At 35.0% G+C, this 14,857-nt stretch overlaps 1 protein-coding gene across 1 annotated transcript in view; it reads left to right on the top strand.

The window, feature by feature from the left end:
- The window catches only part of ERICH3 (glutamate rich 3), a gene marked incomplete at its 5' end in the record, with an annotated part of 112,915 nt that overhangs the window by 73,009 nt on the left and 25,049 nt on the right, over positions 1–14,857 (top strand). Inside the window, 2 exon segments of the mRNA XM_082612145.1 lie at positions 286–519; positions 9,776–10,225. Coding sequence (XP_082468271.1) covers positions 286–519; positions 9,776–10,225 — 684 coding nt within the window.

Below are 14,857 nucleotides of genomic sequence, written 5' to 3'. Positions count from 1 at the left end.
CCATTTTGGTTATTGTAGATGATGATGTCCATTTGTAAATGAGCTTTTATTAGGTTTCAGGCTTGTCATTTGGAGCTTCATTTCTTTACTGCTCTTATATATGTAACTGATTGCAATCTTTGATCATTTGCAATTAGTTTTCCATGTTCACTAACTGTGTGAAAAAGAAGTGAAGAAAGGCCCAGAGAGGAGAGGATAATGGAGTCAAAGTTCTCATTAAAGTGAAATGGGTTAAGTATTAGGGATTCTATTTTCATTCTCAAAGTGGAGTTTTTCTTTTCTCAGAATATGAAGAAGATTTCGAAGCAGTTGAGGAGAAACAAGATGAGAAAGCTAATGAAGGACAGGCTGATGATCCAATGAATGGAATGCCAAAGTCACCCTCAGATGATGAAAAAGATCTTTTAGACCCTGAAAAGGAGAGTGAAACCTCGTTGTGGAAGACTTCAGATGCTGATGACAATGTGAAAGATGAGGTTGATGGATGCTCTGAGAGTGAATTGGAAGAGGATAAACATGGCAAGTTGATTAGCTTATCATTTGACATAGGCTGTTTACCAAGTGTACTCACTACTTTTCTTTTCCTTATATTTAATGAGATAATCCTCTTTAGGAGACTGTTCAGAACCTGGTTCCCTAACCAGAGGATGCTGATCAACCCCTCTTCCATAGATATCCAAATTATGGGGTCATTCTTCAATTCTTTCTCTTTCTTTAGTTTGCTGGGATTTTTCATCAGGGTGTCAGGTGAAGCTTGTAGTGACACATCTTCTGTTTACGTAGAAAGTTACTACCTTTTTTTCATCTCAAACTATCTCCTCTTATATACACACACATATACACCTTTTTTTATTTTTTTATTTTTATTTTTTTTGCTTTATAACAAATTTAATCAGTTATACATATACATATGTTCCCATATCCCCTCCCTTTTGCGTCTCCCTCCCGCCCTCCCTATCCCACCCCTCCAGGTGGTCACAAAGCACCGAGCTGATCCCCACCGTGCTATGCGGCTGCTTCCCGCTAGATATCTACTCCACGTTTGGTAGTGCATATACACCATTTTTGTGGCTTTGGAAAAATGAAAAGTAGCTCTCATTCAATTAAAGGAAAAGTTGAAAATTCCTCCCTTATGTTCATTTTTTTTCTTAACTTACCTTGAATGCAGATGCTGGCATATTAGTTTATGGAAGGATCATTGCTCTTGACAAAGCTTCCCCCTTATAGACTTCAAACCTAAAATGACTGAATGTTCACAGGGAAAATACAGAGCTTTTCAGGTAGATAAAGAAACCCTCACTGTCTGAGGGTTATTATTATTAGTGATAATAATTACCCTGTCTTCTGTTTAAGTATGTGTATGTCTTTGTAGTTTGCTTTAGACTAGAGAATGAGGTAACATTATGATGACTTTTTGAATTGCTGTCAATTTTCCCCATCCTTTTCACCTCTCAAATTTTTTTCTGTATAAGATCTCAAAATTTTGAATTCAAGGAATACATAGGGATTATACAAAATGAGTAACTTAAGTAATAAAGTAATCACAAACATTTAGTTTGTAGTTCTATTCTGTTCAAGAATGAATTCAATCAAACCTATTCTAAAATTTCATGCAGACATATACAAGGCAATAAAATAAAGAACAGAAATTATTTAGAGTAAGAAAGAAGCTAATTTTACTAGGAACTGCACATGAGACCATGACTATGCTTGAACTAAAAATTTAATCCTGAACTTCCTGACAGAGTAAAGAGTGAAGCACAATGTGAAAAATTAGAGTGATTTTAACTTTCAATATATTTGAAAACAAGTTTTGCTGCCATTTTATTATAGTTGAAAGAACTACTCTATACTAATGATCTAGCATTGAAAATTTTTTGTAGAGTCTTAAATTAGGCCTTTTCTTTAATTTCTCAATAGTTACATTTTATGTTTCTAGGCATGCCAAAACATAGCTTTTTTCACTCATTTTGAATGTGAATATTGGATTAAAGTTTATACTCCTATATGACATAGAAAAAGTTTAAGAATTGTATGGAAAAGTGATGTCACCTGAATCAAAGTTTAAAGAAACTATAAGTGGCTTGGACCTGGAAAAAGATTGAAAGTGAGTTTGCATATAAATATAACCAGTTCAGAACAAAGAAGGACTCAGTTTTTAATTTCTTCAATAATGGTGGTGAATTATCAAGTATTGATTTCACAAAGGGTCAATACATTATTTCAATATATGGTAATCTGGGGATTATTTTTGTACTGCATGATCAACTTGCTTTCTTGGGATCAAATGGATTTTTTTCCAAGATAGAGTAATTTTTTCTGTTTAAGCAGACAAGGATGTAGGCAGTAGTTGGATCTTACTTCGAGGGAAGACTTTAATCATTTAGACTTGTAATTATTGAATAACTGATAGTGATGGGTCAACATTAACACTGAATACTACTTGCCTTTAAATAACTGGAATCTTATGTTTAAAAAGGTATCCTATAGGTACTGTTCATTAAGACTGTTTTGTGCTAAGTGCTGTGCTAAATATTTTACATGAATTATCTGATTTACTTCAAACAACCTTAAAAAAAAGCAGGTACTTTTAATCTCCATTTCACAAGTAAAGAAATGTGGAAATGATGAGATTGAGCACCTCACACAGCCAGAAACTGGTGGAGCCAAGACACAAAATTCAGAGCCTGGATTTTGCAAAAAAACAATATAACATTTCTCCAAATCAGCCAATATCCACTTATCTAAAATTAAAGCAAGTCCCCCCAATAAAAGGATTTTGTTTCCTTTAAAATGTACATTTTAGAGGCATTTACCTTGAGCTCTTCATCTTATCCTATTTTTTAGCCTCTGTTTTTTGTTTTATTTACTTTTAAACGGAGGAAATTAAAATGGACATTTTCTAATTTTACCCAAATTTACCTCTCTCCTTCCTGGATAGACTCCCCCAGTCCACTCCCAGGCCTTTTGCTCATTTCCAGTTCATCCACTTCCTCTTCCATGAGACTCTCCTACTTTGGCAGCCTTCACTGAGCTCTTTATTTTATGAAACTCTATTGTTCAGTAGTTCATTTTTCACTCATTGTTTCATGCGTGTTAAATTTTGCCCCTCAAACTAATTACACAATTTAATAACACACAAATTAATTATACTACAAAAGCTAGGACTATATGTTGTCTTTGTTATTCCTCACAGAGGTAATTTCCTAAAGATATTTTGTGAATATTAAGCAGTTACTTGATTAACACCAAGAATACTAAAATACTTTTGTTAATGCCATGATGTCTAGTTACATTTATACTATATGATTATTACTGGAATTTTATTAAAAATATTGTATACAGTTAGCTGCATTATGTAGATATAGAACATATAATATTTTAAATAGATGTGTAATGAAAACTATCAACATATAAAATCTAGTCCACAATGTTGGGAAATTTAAGAGCCAAAAATTAAACTGACTAACTATTTTATTTTGTTTTTTCAATAACGATGTTATTAAATAATTCTTTTTAAGAGCTCCTTTGCATCCTCGGTATTTACATTAAAACTTTGCCATTATTCTGAAGTAAAATTTCATTGCTTACTACTATTTCTTTCCTCCACCACCAGGCTGCTTTATTTTCCATCCCTTTATTTTAATAACCTGACCCTGTGTTATTCAAAAACATGCTTTTTAGCATGAGGAGTATCAGAATTAAGACAGTTCATCCAGCAAACAAGAAATGTGCATTAAAAATGATAATGACATGATAGATTCCTTGGAACAATCTATTGAAAAGCCAGACAGCACTTCATCTTCAAAAGTGTAAGAGGCATATTGTGACCACTGAATCCTAGACACTGGTACATCCTTTTTATTGACATGATTAAGAATCTTGCTGTTAGTGTTTGGATGTGTTTCATTTGAACCTGCCTGCACCTGTTCCCAGAGGGCAAACAATTGCCCAGGCTGTCACTCTTGTGACAAGTCGGCCCCATTTAAACTGCCAGTGAGCAATTGCATCGGCCCGCCTTGATGAATACACTGTGCTGAGCAGCCTGCAAGTGATGGAGTGCCAGGGACTGCGTGCCCACTAAGAGAGGACCCTGCTTTAGGAATGATGTGTGAGACTTCCCATAGTTTAAAAAGAATGACAGCTTCCTTTTCTCTGTGTTTGTGTTGGCAACCCCAGGAGCTAATTCACCAGTTGAAAATATATTGTCATAGATGAATGTTATAAAGTTGAGGGGAAAAGTGTCATGTTGCTGAGAATAGACTTTTAGGGACAGTTTGGATGATAGTACCTATGAGTAAGAGATAGAGACTAAGTAGCTCCTTATGAGAAAGAGAATGGGGGGAAGGAGAGAGAGAGAGAGAGAGAGAGAGAGAGAGAGAGAGAGAGAGAGAATCTGTTCCCAGAATACAAAGAAAAGAACATAAGTATTAAAGCGAAATTTTTTTCTAGTAAGAAAGATAGTATTTTACTTGTGCTATTTTTCAGTCTGTTGAATAAGTAGGCCTTAAAGACTTTGAAACTCTCAGAATCACAAAAATATTCTATTTACTTGATTTACTGACTTCCAGTATCTCACTCTTCCTTTCTGGGCCTGACTATGGGCTTGAAGAGATGCATATGAGGGAAGCCTGCTCCTTCTGTGTTGAAATTGTACATGCTATGAAACCACACTCTGTGGACTTCAGCGTCACTTGACTCCTCCTCGGACCAGAGAGGGTTAGGGGAAGATTGTAGGCAGCTTTTGGCTAGAATCTATGTCTGTGATTTTTTGCATGATTAGTCACGCTTTAATTTTTCTTAATTGTAAGAATTACTCAATTCATCTTCACTTTTGGATTGTTGAAGTAGGAAGTCATGGCTTTCAGGTGAATACTTGCAGCCTGAATAAATGCAGCCTCATCTTTTAGTTCACATAAAATACTTTTCTATGAGGTATTTCTCTGCCCTGTACCTAGTGATGGCACTACTGAGGCACTCAATAAAATCTTGTGAAATGCATGGCTGGTTGACTAGATTAATGGACAAATGTAAAAAGATTTAAGCAGCAAAATGTGATACATGATTTGATTATATTCTCAGTATTTTAAGTATTTAGAAAATCCAGTTAAAGGTAAATAAGGAGGAACTTTTAAGCTTTCTTCTTCTCCTCCTGCTATATCTGCATTCACTTTATATATATATATATATATATATACACAAAGTAATGTATATATTTGTCTCATTGGAAATTGTTAATGAATTACCAGTATGAGGACATATGTTCTCCCTTACACCAAATGACTAGTTACTGTTCATGGATGGAATTCAATGATTTCTGCTTCTATTGTCATTAAGCATACACTCATTTGATGATATTTATTGAGTACAAAGCACTTGTCTAATCAGGTATTATTGTACATGAAAATATTGACCAAACCACAGTATCTAATATAAATATGAACAGATTTTGGTGAACTCATGAGTATAATCTACAACTGTTAATATAAGGAATAGAAGGACATAAAAATTCATATGTCAAGGCTAATTTGAAGAAAATAGTTGTGACACTTATGCAGATTTTTCTGTGAAACCTTGGACCAAGGAATGGGGAAGAGACAAAATTTGTGTTAGAGCTCAGAGTAGTATGGGGTCCACTGGGTTGGGGTACATGGTGTGTTATTGGAGTGATCTAAATTTTTAACTGAATTTCCATATTTGAGTTTGTGAACTTAAATCATGATGTCTATATGGGCTTCAAGCTAGTAAGCTAAAAACAAAGTAGTTAAAATCAGGACATACGTGGAGGAAATAATGAATTTAAACTGTAGTAAAACAATGCATCATGCTAGTGGGTGAAGGAATGATTGAAAACTGAGGTCAGGACTTGTCATTGGTTCAAAACAAACTACGTAGCTACGGATCGCAATAAGAGTATAACAGCTTCTGAGAGAGCTACCCATGGTCACTGTTAAGAGAATGAACAAATACCTTAATAAATATGTATAGTTGATTTATTGTGCTCATGCCAAAGGAAGCAATGTCTGTCAAGAGTGTGTAATCTCTATGGAAGCAGGGACCTGGCCTGCTTTTTTCTCCATTGTGTCCTCAATACCAGAACATTGTCTGACACATAGGATGTGCTCAAAGTGCATTTAGTGAATGAATGAATCTCTGTAAGTGGCTAGGAAGATGGAGGACAACTCAGGACCTCAGTTACGAGGAGAGAGAGCAGAGTTCATCCTGAATTTGCTGGACTGGTGCTGACTATGGATGTGTGTGTGTGTGGTTAGTACCTTTGGTCAGGTGTATATCAAATTGACTAGGCAGGCAGTGCAAACAGTGGAGGTTACTGACACATATATAGTAGAATATGTAAAACTATTTTCCATTTGTCACCCTGGAGTGGTAACAGTGGAAATCTAGCTAAGAGAAGCAATAGTGGGTTCATGACAGTGGGTGCCCTCTGTTTGAAAGCCTTTTGGCAGGTAGAGTGGTCTTGGTTTTAATACAGTGGGTCATTACAAAAGAAGTATTTTACAAAACTTGCTCCTTTATAGCTAATGGACATTGGGTATTATTTAACTTCCATGGGCCTTACTTTCTAGATCTAGGAAAAGAAGATAACTAACTACTCCATGGGATTAAATGAGATGTTTGTAAAGTGCTTACCTCAGTGCTTGGTACAGAGTAGGTGCATAATCATGATCAGGTTCTATTTTTTTCCTCAATAAATGGTAACTGTGACTACTATGCTTAATGTGATATACAGGGTGAAATCACAAGAAAGAAATTTATTAGAATATACGTATCATGTATGATATCAGAGAGAGAAGAAGACTGAAAATCATAAAGCAATGATTACTTGATTTGGTGAGATTAATTTTTACCATGTAATTTCTACAATGATTTATGGAGAGCAATAATTGGAATTGATTCCCATTTTACAGCCAAGAAAACAGAGCCTTAGAGAAGTTAAGTAGCATAACCAAAGTCAAAGCTAATGAGTAGCTTAGTCATGATTGGAACACCTAAGTTTGTCTTACAGAAAAACATAGTATTTTCTCTCAAGCTCATGTTGCGTGAAATAGTAGTGACGGTAAAGAAGGAATAGTTATCAATGAACACTTATGATGAGATGAAAAGAGTAAACAGTGAAGAATTGGGGACTGATTGAATGTGGAAAGAGAAAAGTCAGAGATCCTGCTTAGGGTGTAGAACCATGGCACCAAACACATTGGCTTTGGCCAAAGACTCAGGCGGTGGGTGCAGATCAGGTCCCTACCATGAAGACCAAGGGCAGATTCTTAGCATCAGTACCTGGAGGCAGCACTGGAGAGATAAATGGAATTTGGTAGGAGGCAGAGCTGTTTCCTAACATGCCTCCAAGACAACGTTTTCCCTCCTAATGAAAAAAAAATTACAATTTACATATCGACCCTAAAATTCCTTTATATAAAACGTTCCTTTATATAAAAGTTTTCACATAAAAACTTTATTTCTAAGAGAATAAATAAAATTAGTGTTGAAAATCCCTTTCCATGGCCCTAAAGCATTTTGAGCTTTTCTGTAGGCACAGCCTGGCCCCAGTGTCTGTATGAAAATGAGAGTGAGAAATGAGAGTGAAACGAAATTATACAGGGAGGTTAGAGAGAAATTTGAAAACTGAAATGAGTTTATGTGGGAGGTCAGGTAGCCTTGCCACTCAGCGGCCATTCATTCACCTGATCTTTCTTAAGGACTGACTCAAAATTGAACCAGAGCATGTTTCAGCCTTTGAAATAAAATAATACAATTAATAGAAGCTGCTAAAGAAAGAGGAGCACTCATTTTTTAAATTATGTGAACAACTCTCAGAGCTAAAAGTGAGAGTCCTGGTGTCAACATTCAGATGGTAGATAAGGATATTTTTGGATGTGCAGAACAATTATAACATTGTATCCTAGCTAATTGTGCAATTAATGAAAACCATTGAACAAACAAACCACTAGCACACTGGGAGTTGTTTTTCTTTTTTTTTTTTTTAAAGTGAGATGCTTAAGAGAGGGGGAGATTATAGTCCCTGAAGTTTCTGAACTAGTACAAATAAGATAGAGAACGACTGTCCTTGATCCGTACGTTCCCCACTGAGAGACAGCACATCCAGATCTTATACAATGGAGATAAAGAATGAGTGGCTGAAGTATGTGATTCCTTTGAGAAACAGTGGTCATCTGGTGCCTGTCAAGGTAGTTGGAAGATAAGAACAAATGGAATTGTACTTAAGCGGTTCTGTTGCTTAAAGGCTTTTTCGAGTTTATTTTTTACTGCTGTGTAGAATCTCTCACATCTTTGTGGGAACTCAGTATGTCTCAGTGACTATACTTAAAATGCTAAGCCCTGTCATGGAGAGCCGTTGTGGCTAGAGGGAAGAGGATAAGAGTAAAGACAGGTATTTCTTCCCTTAAACTCTGCCTCAGCTGCTACAGCCATCTGGGTAGCTGACAAGCAGAAAAAAACATAAACAGAAAAAAGAATCAGGAGCACACAGAGAAGAGCAAACAAGAAAGCTAAGCAGCTTGTAAGTGTGGGCTATTTCATTTGAAAAATATATTCTATAAAAAAATTATAAACACAGGTCTATTTGGTTAAAAAAAATGAAAGGCAAGTTTGTATTTTTCTGGCCCAAGGCAGTGCATCTTCCTTACAGAGTCAGTGTGTGTGTGTTACTTTCTTGGAGACATTAAAAAGTTTTTGTGGGTAATAAATACTAAACTATTTTTGGCTCTGGTAAGTTTCCAGACTGCATATCTGTAGCATCACATCAGTGTACTGCATAGATATCCTAGAATCTCTTTTGCCGATTCTGTGTGCCCATCTCCAGCGTCTGCATCCTCTGTCTTCTTCAGAGGACAGCCCTGGGCTACTGGGTTTGCTTCACCCTCAGGCACAAAGAGCAAGGGAGTGCCAAGAGTTCGTGTTCCCCCCAGGGTGGCCTGTAGCTATGTCTGACTGGAGCAGAGTATGGAAGCCCAGCTCCTTCCTCAAGGGAAGAAAAATTCTAATATAATTTAGACTTCAGAGGTTCCCATGGGATCAGTCTGAGGCTGAGATGTTGCTTGAAATAGCTCTCTTGATTGACTTCTTCCCTTCCCTGCCCTGCTTTACCCACACCCGGAAGAGTTTCTCTTGGAGCATATTTTTAATACATCACTGGCACATGAGTCCTCATCTCAGTGTCTGATTCTGAGGAACCCATAAAAAAGACCAGATCTCCCCCCCACACACATGCACACAGACAAACACACACACAAGCATTATGTCAAAATAGTAAGTATCTAGGTATTGTGCAAATGCATAGATATTCTTACCATACCGAGCTACCAGGGTGTACCAGTATGGCGGGTGTTACAGTAGATAAAAATTTAAACTTTATGCATAGAGGATACTGTGGATACATCCAAGATGATAATGAAATAAGTGCTCTTGCTGAACAAGTAAAAGATAATTCAATTTCTTCTATAACAAAATAGATACTAACAAAGGTTTTCCAGTGAAATGGCTTTCAACAAATAAACAAATATAATTGGTTTTCAGTTAAATGCGACTTCGTATTGAAAATTATATAGACTCACAGATTACATAGGTCTTTCTTTATCATGAAAATTATGTGGAATATATGGGGAAAGGGTATCAAATCTACTAAACTATATTAAACATTTTAGTATGATTAATTACTAGCATAATTCCCACAATTATTATTATTAAATTTCCCTTTATGGAAAAGCAATGATGTTGTCATTTTTAATTTTTGTAGATATAAGAACTGCTTCATCAACCTCATCCAAAAGTCACTCATATTCTAGTTGCAGTGAAGATGAATCTGCACTGGGGGACAGGGAAGCCCACGCTGAAAACAGTCCAAATGAAAGTGTCCGAAGTCCATCTTCTCAGGAGTTGAGCGAAAATGATGAGCCAGGAAAAACCCACTTTCCAATTGAGAATTCTCTAGAAATTGAAATTGAAGACCAAGAAATAATAAAAGCAGATGTGAAGATCAAGCCTCTGCCAACAGAGGAAAACTTGGAGAATGTTCTTGAAGAGGAAGCAGAGAAAGGAACCCGAGTGATTGCAGAGGACTTATCTGAGAAGTCCAGGGAACATGATTCCAAGGAAGACAAGGAAAAGAGTAAGAGTAACCTTTGGGAAGGAAGCACTGCTAAGGTGAAGGACAAAAAGGCAGGTCCCCGTAGGATGGATAAAGATGGTAAGTATGGCCATTGAGTTGACCTGCCATTGTCTCTCTGCATGGAAGCTGATCTTGATCATTGCACTCTGTCAAAGCTTGGGAAATACTATTGTGATAATGCCGGAGGGATTCAATTTTTTCCTATTTCTCTCTGTGTCACATGATCATACATGTATTTTCAGCCTGTTGTTTTCCTTTATTGCATTTTAAAAATTACTTGATAATTCTTAAGTAGCCTGTTTCCTATTTTCTGTAAATTCTTTCCTATGGCAGTGCTATCTCAAGAATCAAGTAAAACACAATACATGTCTGAAGGCAAGGGTATTTTAGAGTTTATTTAGTATTAGCAATGCTATTTGTTCTTATCCAAATATGCATTTATATATATATATGTAGCTAACATTGATAGGTGCTTGCTATGTGCCAGTGCTAAACACTTACATATATTAACTCGTCTAATCCTCACAACAGCCCAATATCCCCATGAGTTAGGTTCTATTATAATTATCTCCTTTTTACAGATGACAAAACTGTGATTTGTAGAGGTTAAGTAAGATGTCAAGCATCATAGAGCTAATAAGAAGCATTCCTAGGATTTGAATTCAGGGAGAGTGGTGCCAGTTTCTAAAGGTGTCCTATTTTATCTGTGCAATAGGAATTTATAGTTAAATAAAAATATAAAAATTTCATAGAAACTCCAAACTGCACTTTAAGTTCTCTGAAACCGAGTAACTTTCTGATCCAGGGGTTTCTTGGGTGTGTTGGACAGTTCCATTTGACATAGAAACTCTTGAAGCATGTCCTAAGGTGATCAGGCCCCAGTACCTTAGACACATGGAAGGTCTGATACTTTTCTCAACTTTAGGAGGACAGTTAAAGGATTGAGTTGTGTCCTGTGGATGGCCGGTTGTGTCTGCAGCTATTTGGCTCTCACATAGTACGCTGTGCCCTGTAACTTGTATCTCGGGCCTTTCCCTGATCTCTCCCATCTGTCTACCCTGCCAACATGGTGGGAATTCTTTTTGACTCCAAGGTAAAATTTGTTGTCACATTTTAATAGTACTAAAATTCATCTGCATTTTAAAACTTATGAATGTTTTTAATGTCTATAACATGTATTTTAGAAACTTAAAAGCTGTTATTAAACCACTGGTGCCTACAGCTAAGAATTGAGTATGTTGAATAGTTATCTTTCCATTCAGTCATTATCATTAACCTTCTACTATGCACTGTGGTCAATAAGAAATGTGTAAGACAGGGTTCCTTCCATAAAATGTTCAGAGGAAGGCTTGGCACACCAATAACTGGACAAGGTCAGTAGTCACATGTAAAACCAGAGAAGGTACAAATGGTATGGGGCTTCAAAAGAAGAGAAGACTCATTTGATGAAGTCACCTTGAAAGTTTTTGTGAAGGACATATTTGAGGAAGGCTTTAAAGGTTAGATAAGATTTTGAAGGTGGAATGGAGGAGGATTAAGCATTCCAAACAGCAGGAAGTAGCAAGGGATATAACCTTGGAATAAGTTAAACAAAAACTCTAGAATGAGCAGTTTGACAAACTTCAGCCTACAAGCCAAATCTGGCCTATCACCTTTTCTTTTTGTATTGCCTGTGAGCAAAGAATGTTTTTTTTTTCTTTCATTTTTAAATGGTTGGAAAAAAATCAAAAGAAGAATATGTGATATGTGAAAATTGTATTAAATTCATATTTCAGTGCCGGAAAATAAAGTTTTATTGGACTAGAGTCATACTTATTTATTTACATATTCTTAGTGGCTGTTTTTGCTCTACAAGGGCAGAGTTAACTAGTTGCAACAGAGACCCTATGGCCCACGAAGCCCTAAGGATTCACTGTTTGGCCCTTTACAGAAAAAGTTTTCCAACCTCTGCCTTAGAATTATAACATTAAGACCCCCAACATTTTAAAAATGATTTTGCCATATGTGAGTAAAGATTCTTATTAACATACATTTGAAGCCCTTTTATAAAATAATTCAAATTTTTGATCTCGGATTTTGTCATTCAATTCTGGTACATGTAATGTATAATGTAGAAAATTTGTACAATTTGGCAAACTGCTGACCAAAAAGGTAGGGATGTTAAAGTTCAGTAGCAACACTGACATTATTACTAGTATTTCTTTTATTTCCATTTCAGAAAACTAGATTGTTTACCTGGATTTATGGAAGTAGACAACTTTTTGTAAAATAAGATGCACATGATATAGGCTGAAATTAGGGGACAGATAGAATAACAGAAGTATTCGACTAGGATATCACTTGGAAGAGAGTAGGTTTTTTTCCCCCCTCTGGATTTGTGAAATGAAGAGTGTATAGGTTTATTATTTTCCTCAACTCTTATGGGAAACCTGTGTTCTTGACTTGATGACATCTGTAATTTTAAAACATTTTGTTATTATCTTTTCATTGAGGTGGGTTCAACACTAGATGGCAACGTTTATGACTATTTATCTCTCTTATGCTCTAATATATGTACCAAATCTCTTTATCAGTGTTTATTTTTCATTAACAGCTTATGAAATAACATTTAGAAAATAGAAAAAAGTGGTCTTAAAATTATCTATAGATTTATCACACACAAAAATCACCTTTAACATATGGTCAGTCTTTTTATTTCTAAAGTTAGAGTTTACAAGTTATATTTTCATATTTCCATAAAATGTTATATTTTGTTTTTTATTCTTAACCTTATACCATAAGTATTTTTATGTTATTATGTAATCTTCATGAATATGTTTAATGTCTGTGTATTATTCCATTCTGTGGTTTTTTCATAATTTAAACATTTCCCTATTTTTCCTATTTTCACTACTACTAGGAGAATCTTATTACCTATAATAATTTGAAATCAATAATTATTTTCTTAGGCTAGGTTCCAAGAAGTTTACTTTCTGGATCAAAGGTAATAGACATTTTAAGGTTTCTGAAAAAAAAAATTTTCTTAGAAAAGATTGGTTGAAAAGTTTATACAATACAGAACAGATGAGAATAAGATGAAAGCTAAAGGCTTCCTTCCCTGGCCTTTATTCTTTTTCCTGAGAGATAGATAACTGTGGATAAGTTTTTTTGTGTGCATGATTCCAGAAAATTTTCTCTGTATACACACATATGTAAGTGCATTCATATATTATATATATACAGACCTTATTTTTATATACAGATGGAAACATGATACATTTTTGTTTTACAACTTGCTTTTTTCACTTAACACTGTATCCTGAATATCTTTATATCAGCACATATAACTGTACTTTTATTCTTATTTACTGTATATATTATGCCATTGTATTGCCTTAGTATCATAAGTTTGCAACTTTTCTTAAAAATATCTTGCTTTCTGTGTAAGAACTGGTAGATTTGTTCTATGGTCCATCTTCCACAAAAGAACAAAATTTCTGGATTATGGAGGCCCAGAGGCAGAGTGAATAAAGTACAGTGGAAAATAAGATATTAATAAGCAAAATAAAACAAAGACCATGTAAAATATTCAGAACAATGTAGAAGGATTATGGTATCAAAACCTAAGGATTAGTAGATTATGACAGCTGGGTGCTAATGTTTTTAAAATAAACTCAAGGAAATGATGCAATAAATTTGTAAATATTTAGAATAATAGACTAAAGGAAGTGACAGATATTCTCAAAAGCCTTTATATTCTTAAGAAAATTTCAGATAAAGTAAACCAGGTCTTGAATGTATCGTGAGTTATATTGATATTGATGCCAAGCAAAGAGGTTATGGTGGTTCTTCCTCCTTAATTAAGCCTTCAGTTAGGTGGCTGAGGGAGAGAGGGATAGAATCAAAGTTATATGCTTGAAATGAAGGTCATTTAGGTCACAGCTTATATGAGTTAGATCAGAAGGCTGGTGAAGATTGAAACATGTGTATTTTATTTAGCTCCCTGATTAGAACCTTAGATTGCAGTGAAATGGGGTCTGAGATAATGTGTAAAAGATTCTACCTCATTTTGTATAGCACTGAATTAATCAATTTCAACTAGATCTAGAATAAAAATTGTGATTATATTAAGAATAAGTCTATGGGCTAAAAAAATGACGTACAATTAATGATGTTTTGTTGTGTCTAAGTTAATACAACTTAATCTGAATTGTTTTCACTTAAGATCATAGCAATGTATAAATATGTAAAGTACTACAGTCAATGCCTTCTTACCTTTCAGGTTGATAACATAAAACGATAACTTCCTTCTACTATTTTATAATATGTCACACTTAATTGGGCTTTGTCCAGTCCACCAACAAATCAGGTGAATTTATATAAAAGATATGTCATATGCAGTGAAGTGGATAAAGTAAAAGATTATAATTGCTAGCTACAATGAGATAGTGCCCTTGAGAGTTAATTCAGTATTATAGGGCATAGTGTTATTTTCGTGTGTTTATTTTTCTCTGTTATTTTTAGTTTAAGCTGTCTTAATGCATTGTGACACATGGTGTTCTAATGATGGAACAATTCATGTAGATTTGTGAAGTTAATATAATTTATACATTATGAATATAAATAATATATTAAGAATAAAGTATTATATAGTATAAAGTAAAATGTATGTAGAAGTAGGCATTTTATACTTTTATACATGAATCAGCGGAAGTCATAGTGCTTGGCCAG

Source organism: Mesoplodon mirus (genome assembly GCF_964341445.2).
Source record: "Mesoplodon mirus genome assembly, chromosome: 3".
In the NCBI taxonomy this organism is placed as follows: domain Eukaryota; kingdom Metazoa; phylum Chordata; class Mammalia; order Artiodactyla; family Ziphiidae; genus Mesoplodon; species Mesoplodon mirus.
This window is presented reverse-complemented; position numbering and strand designations above follow the sequence as displayed.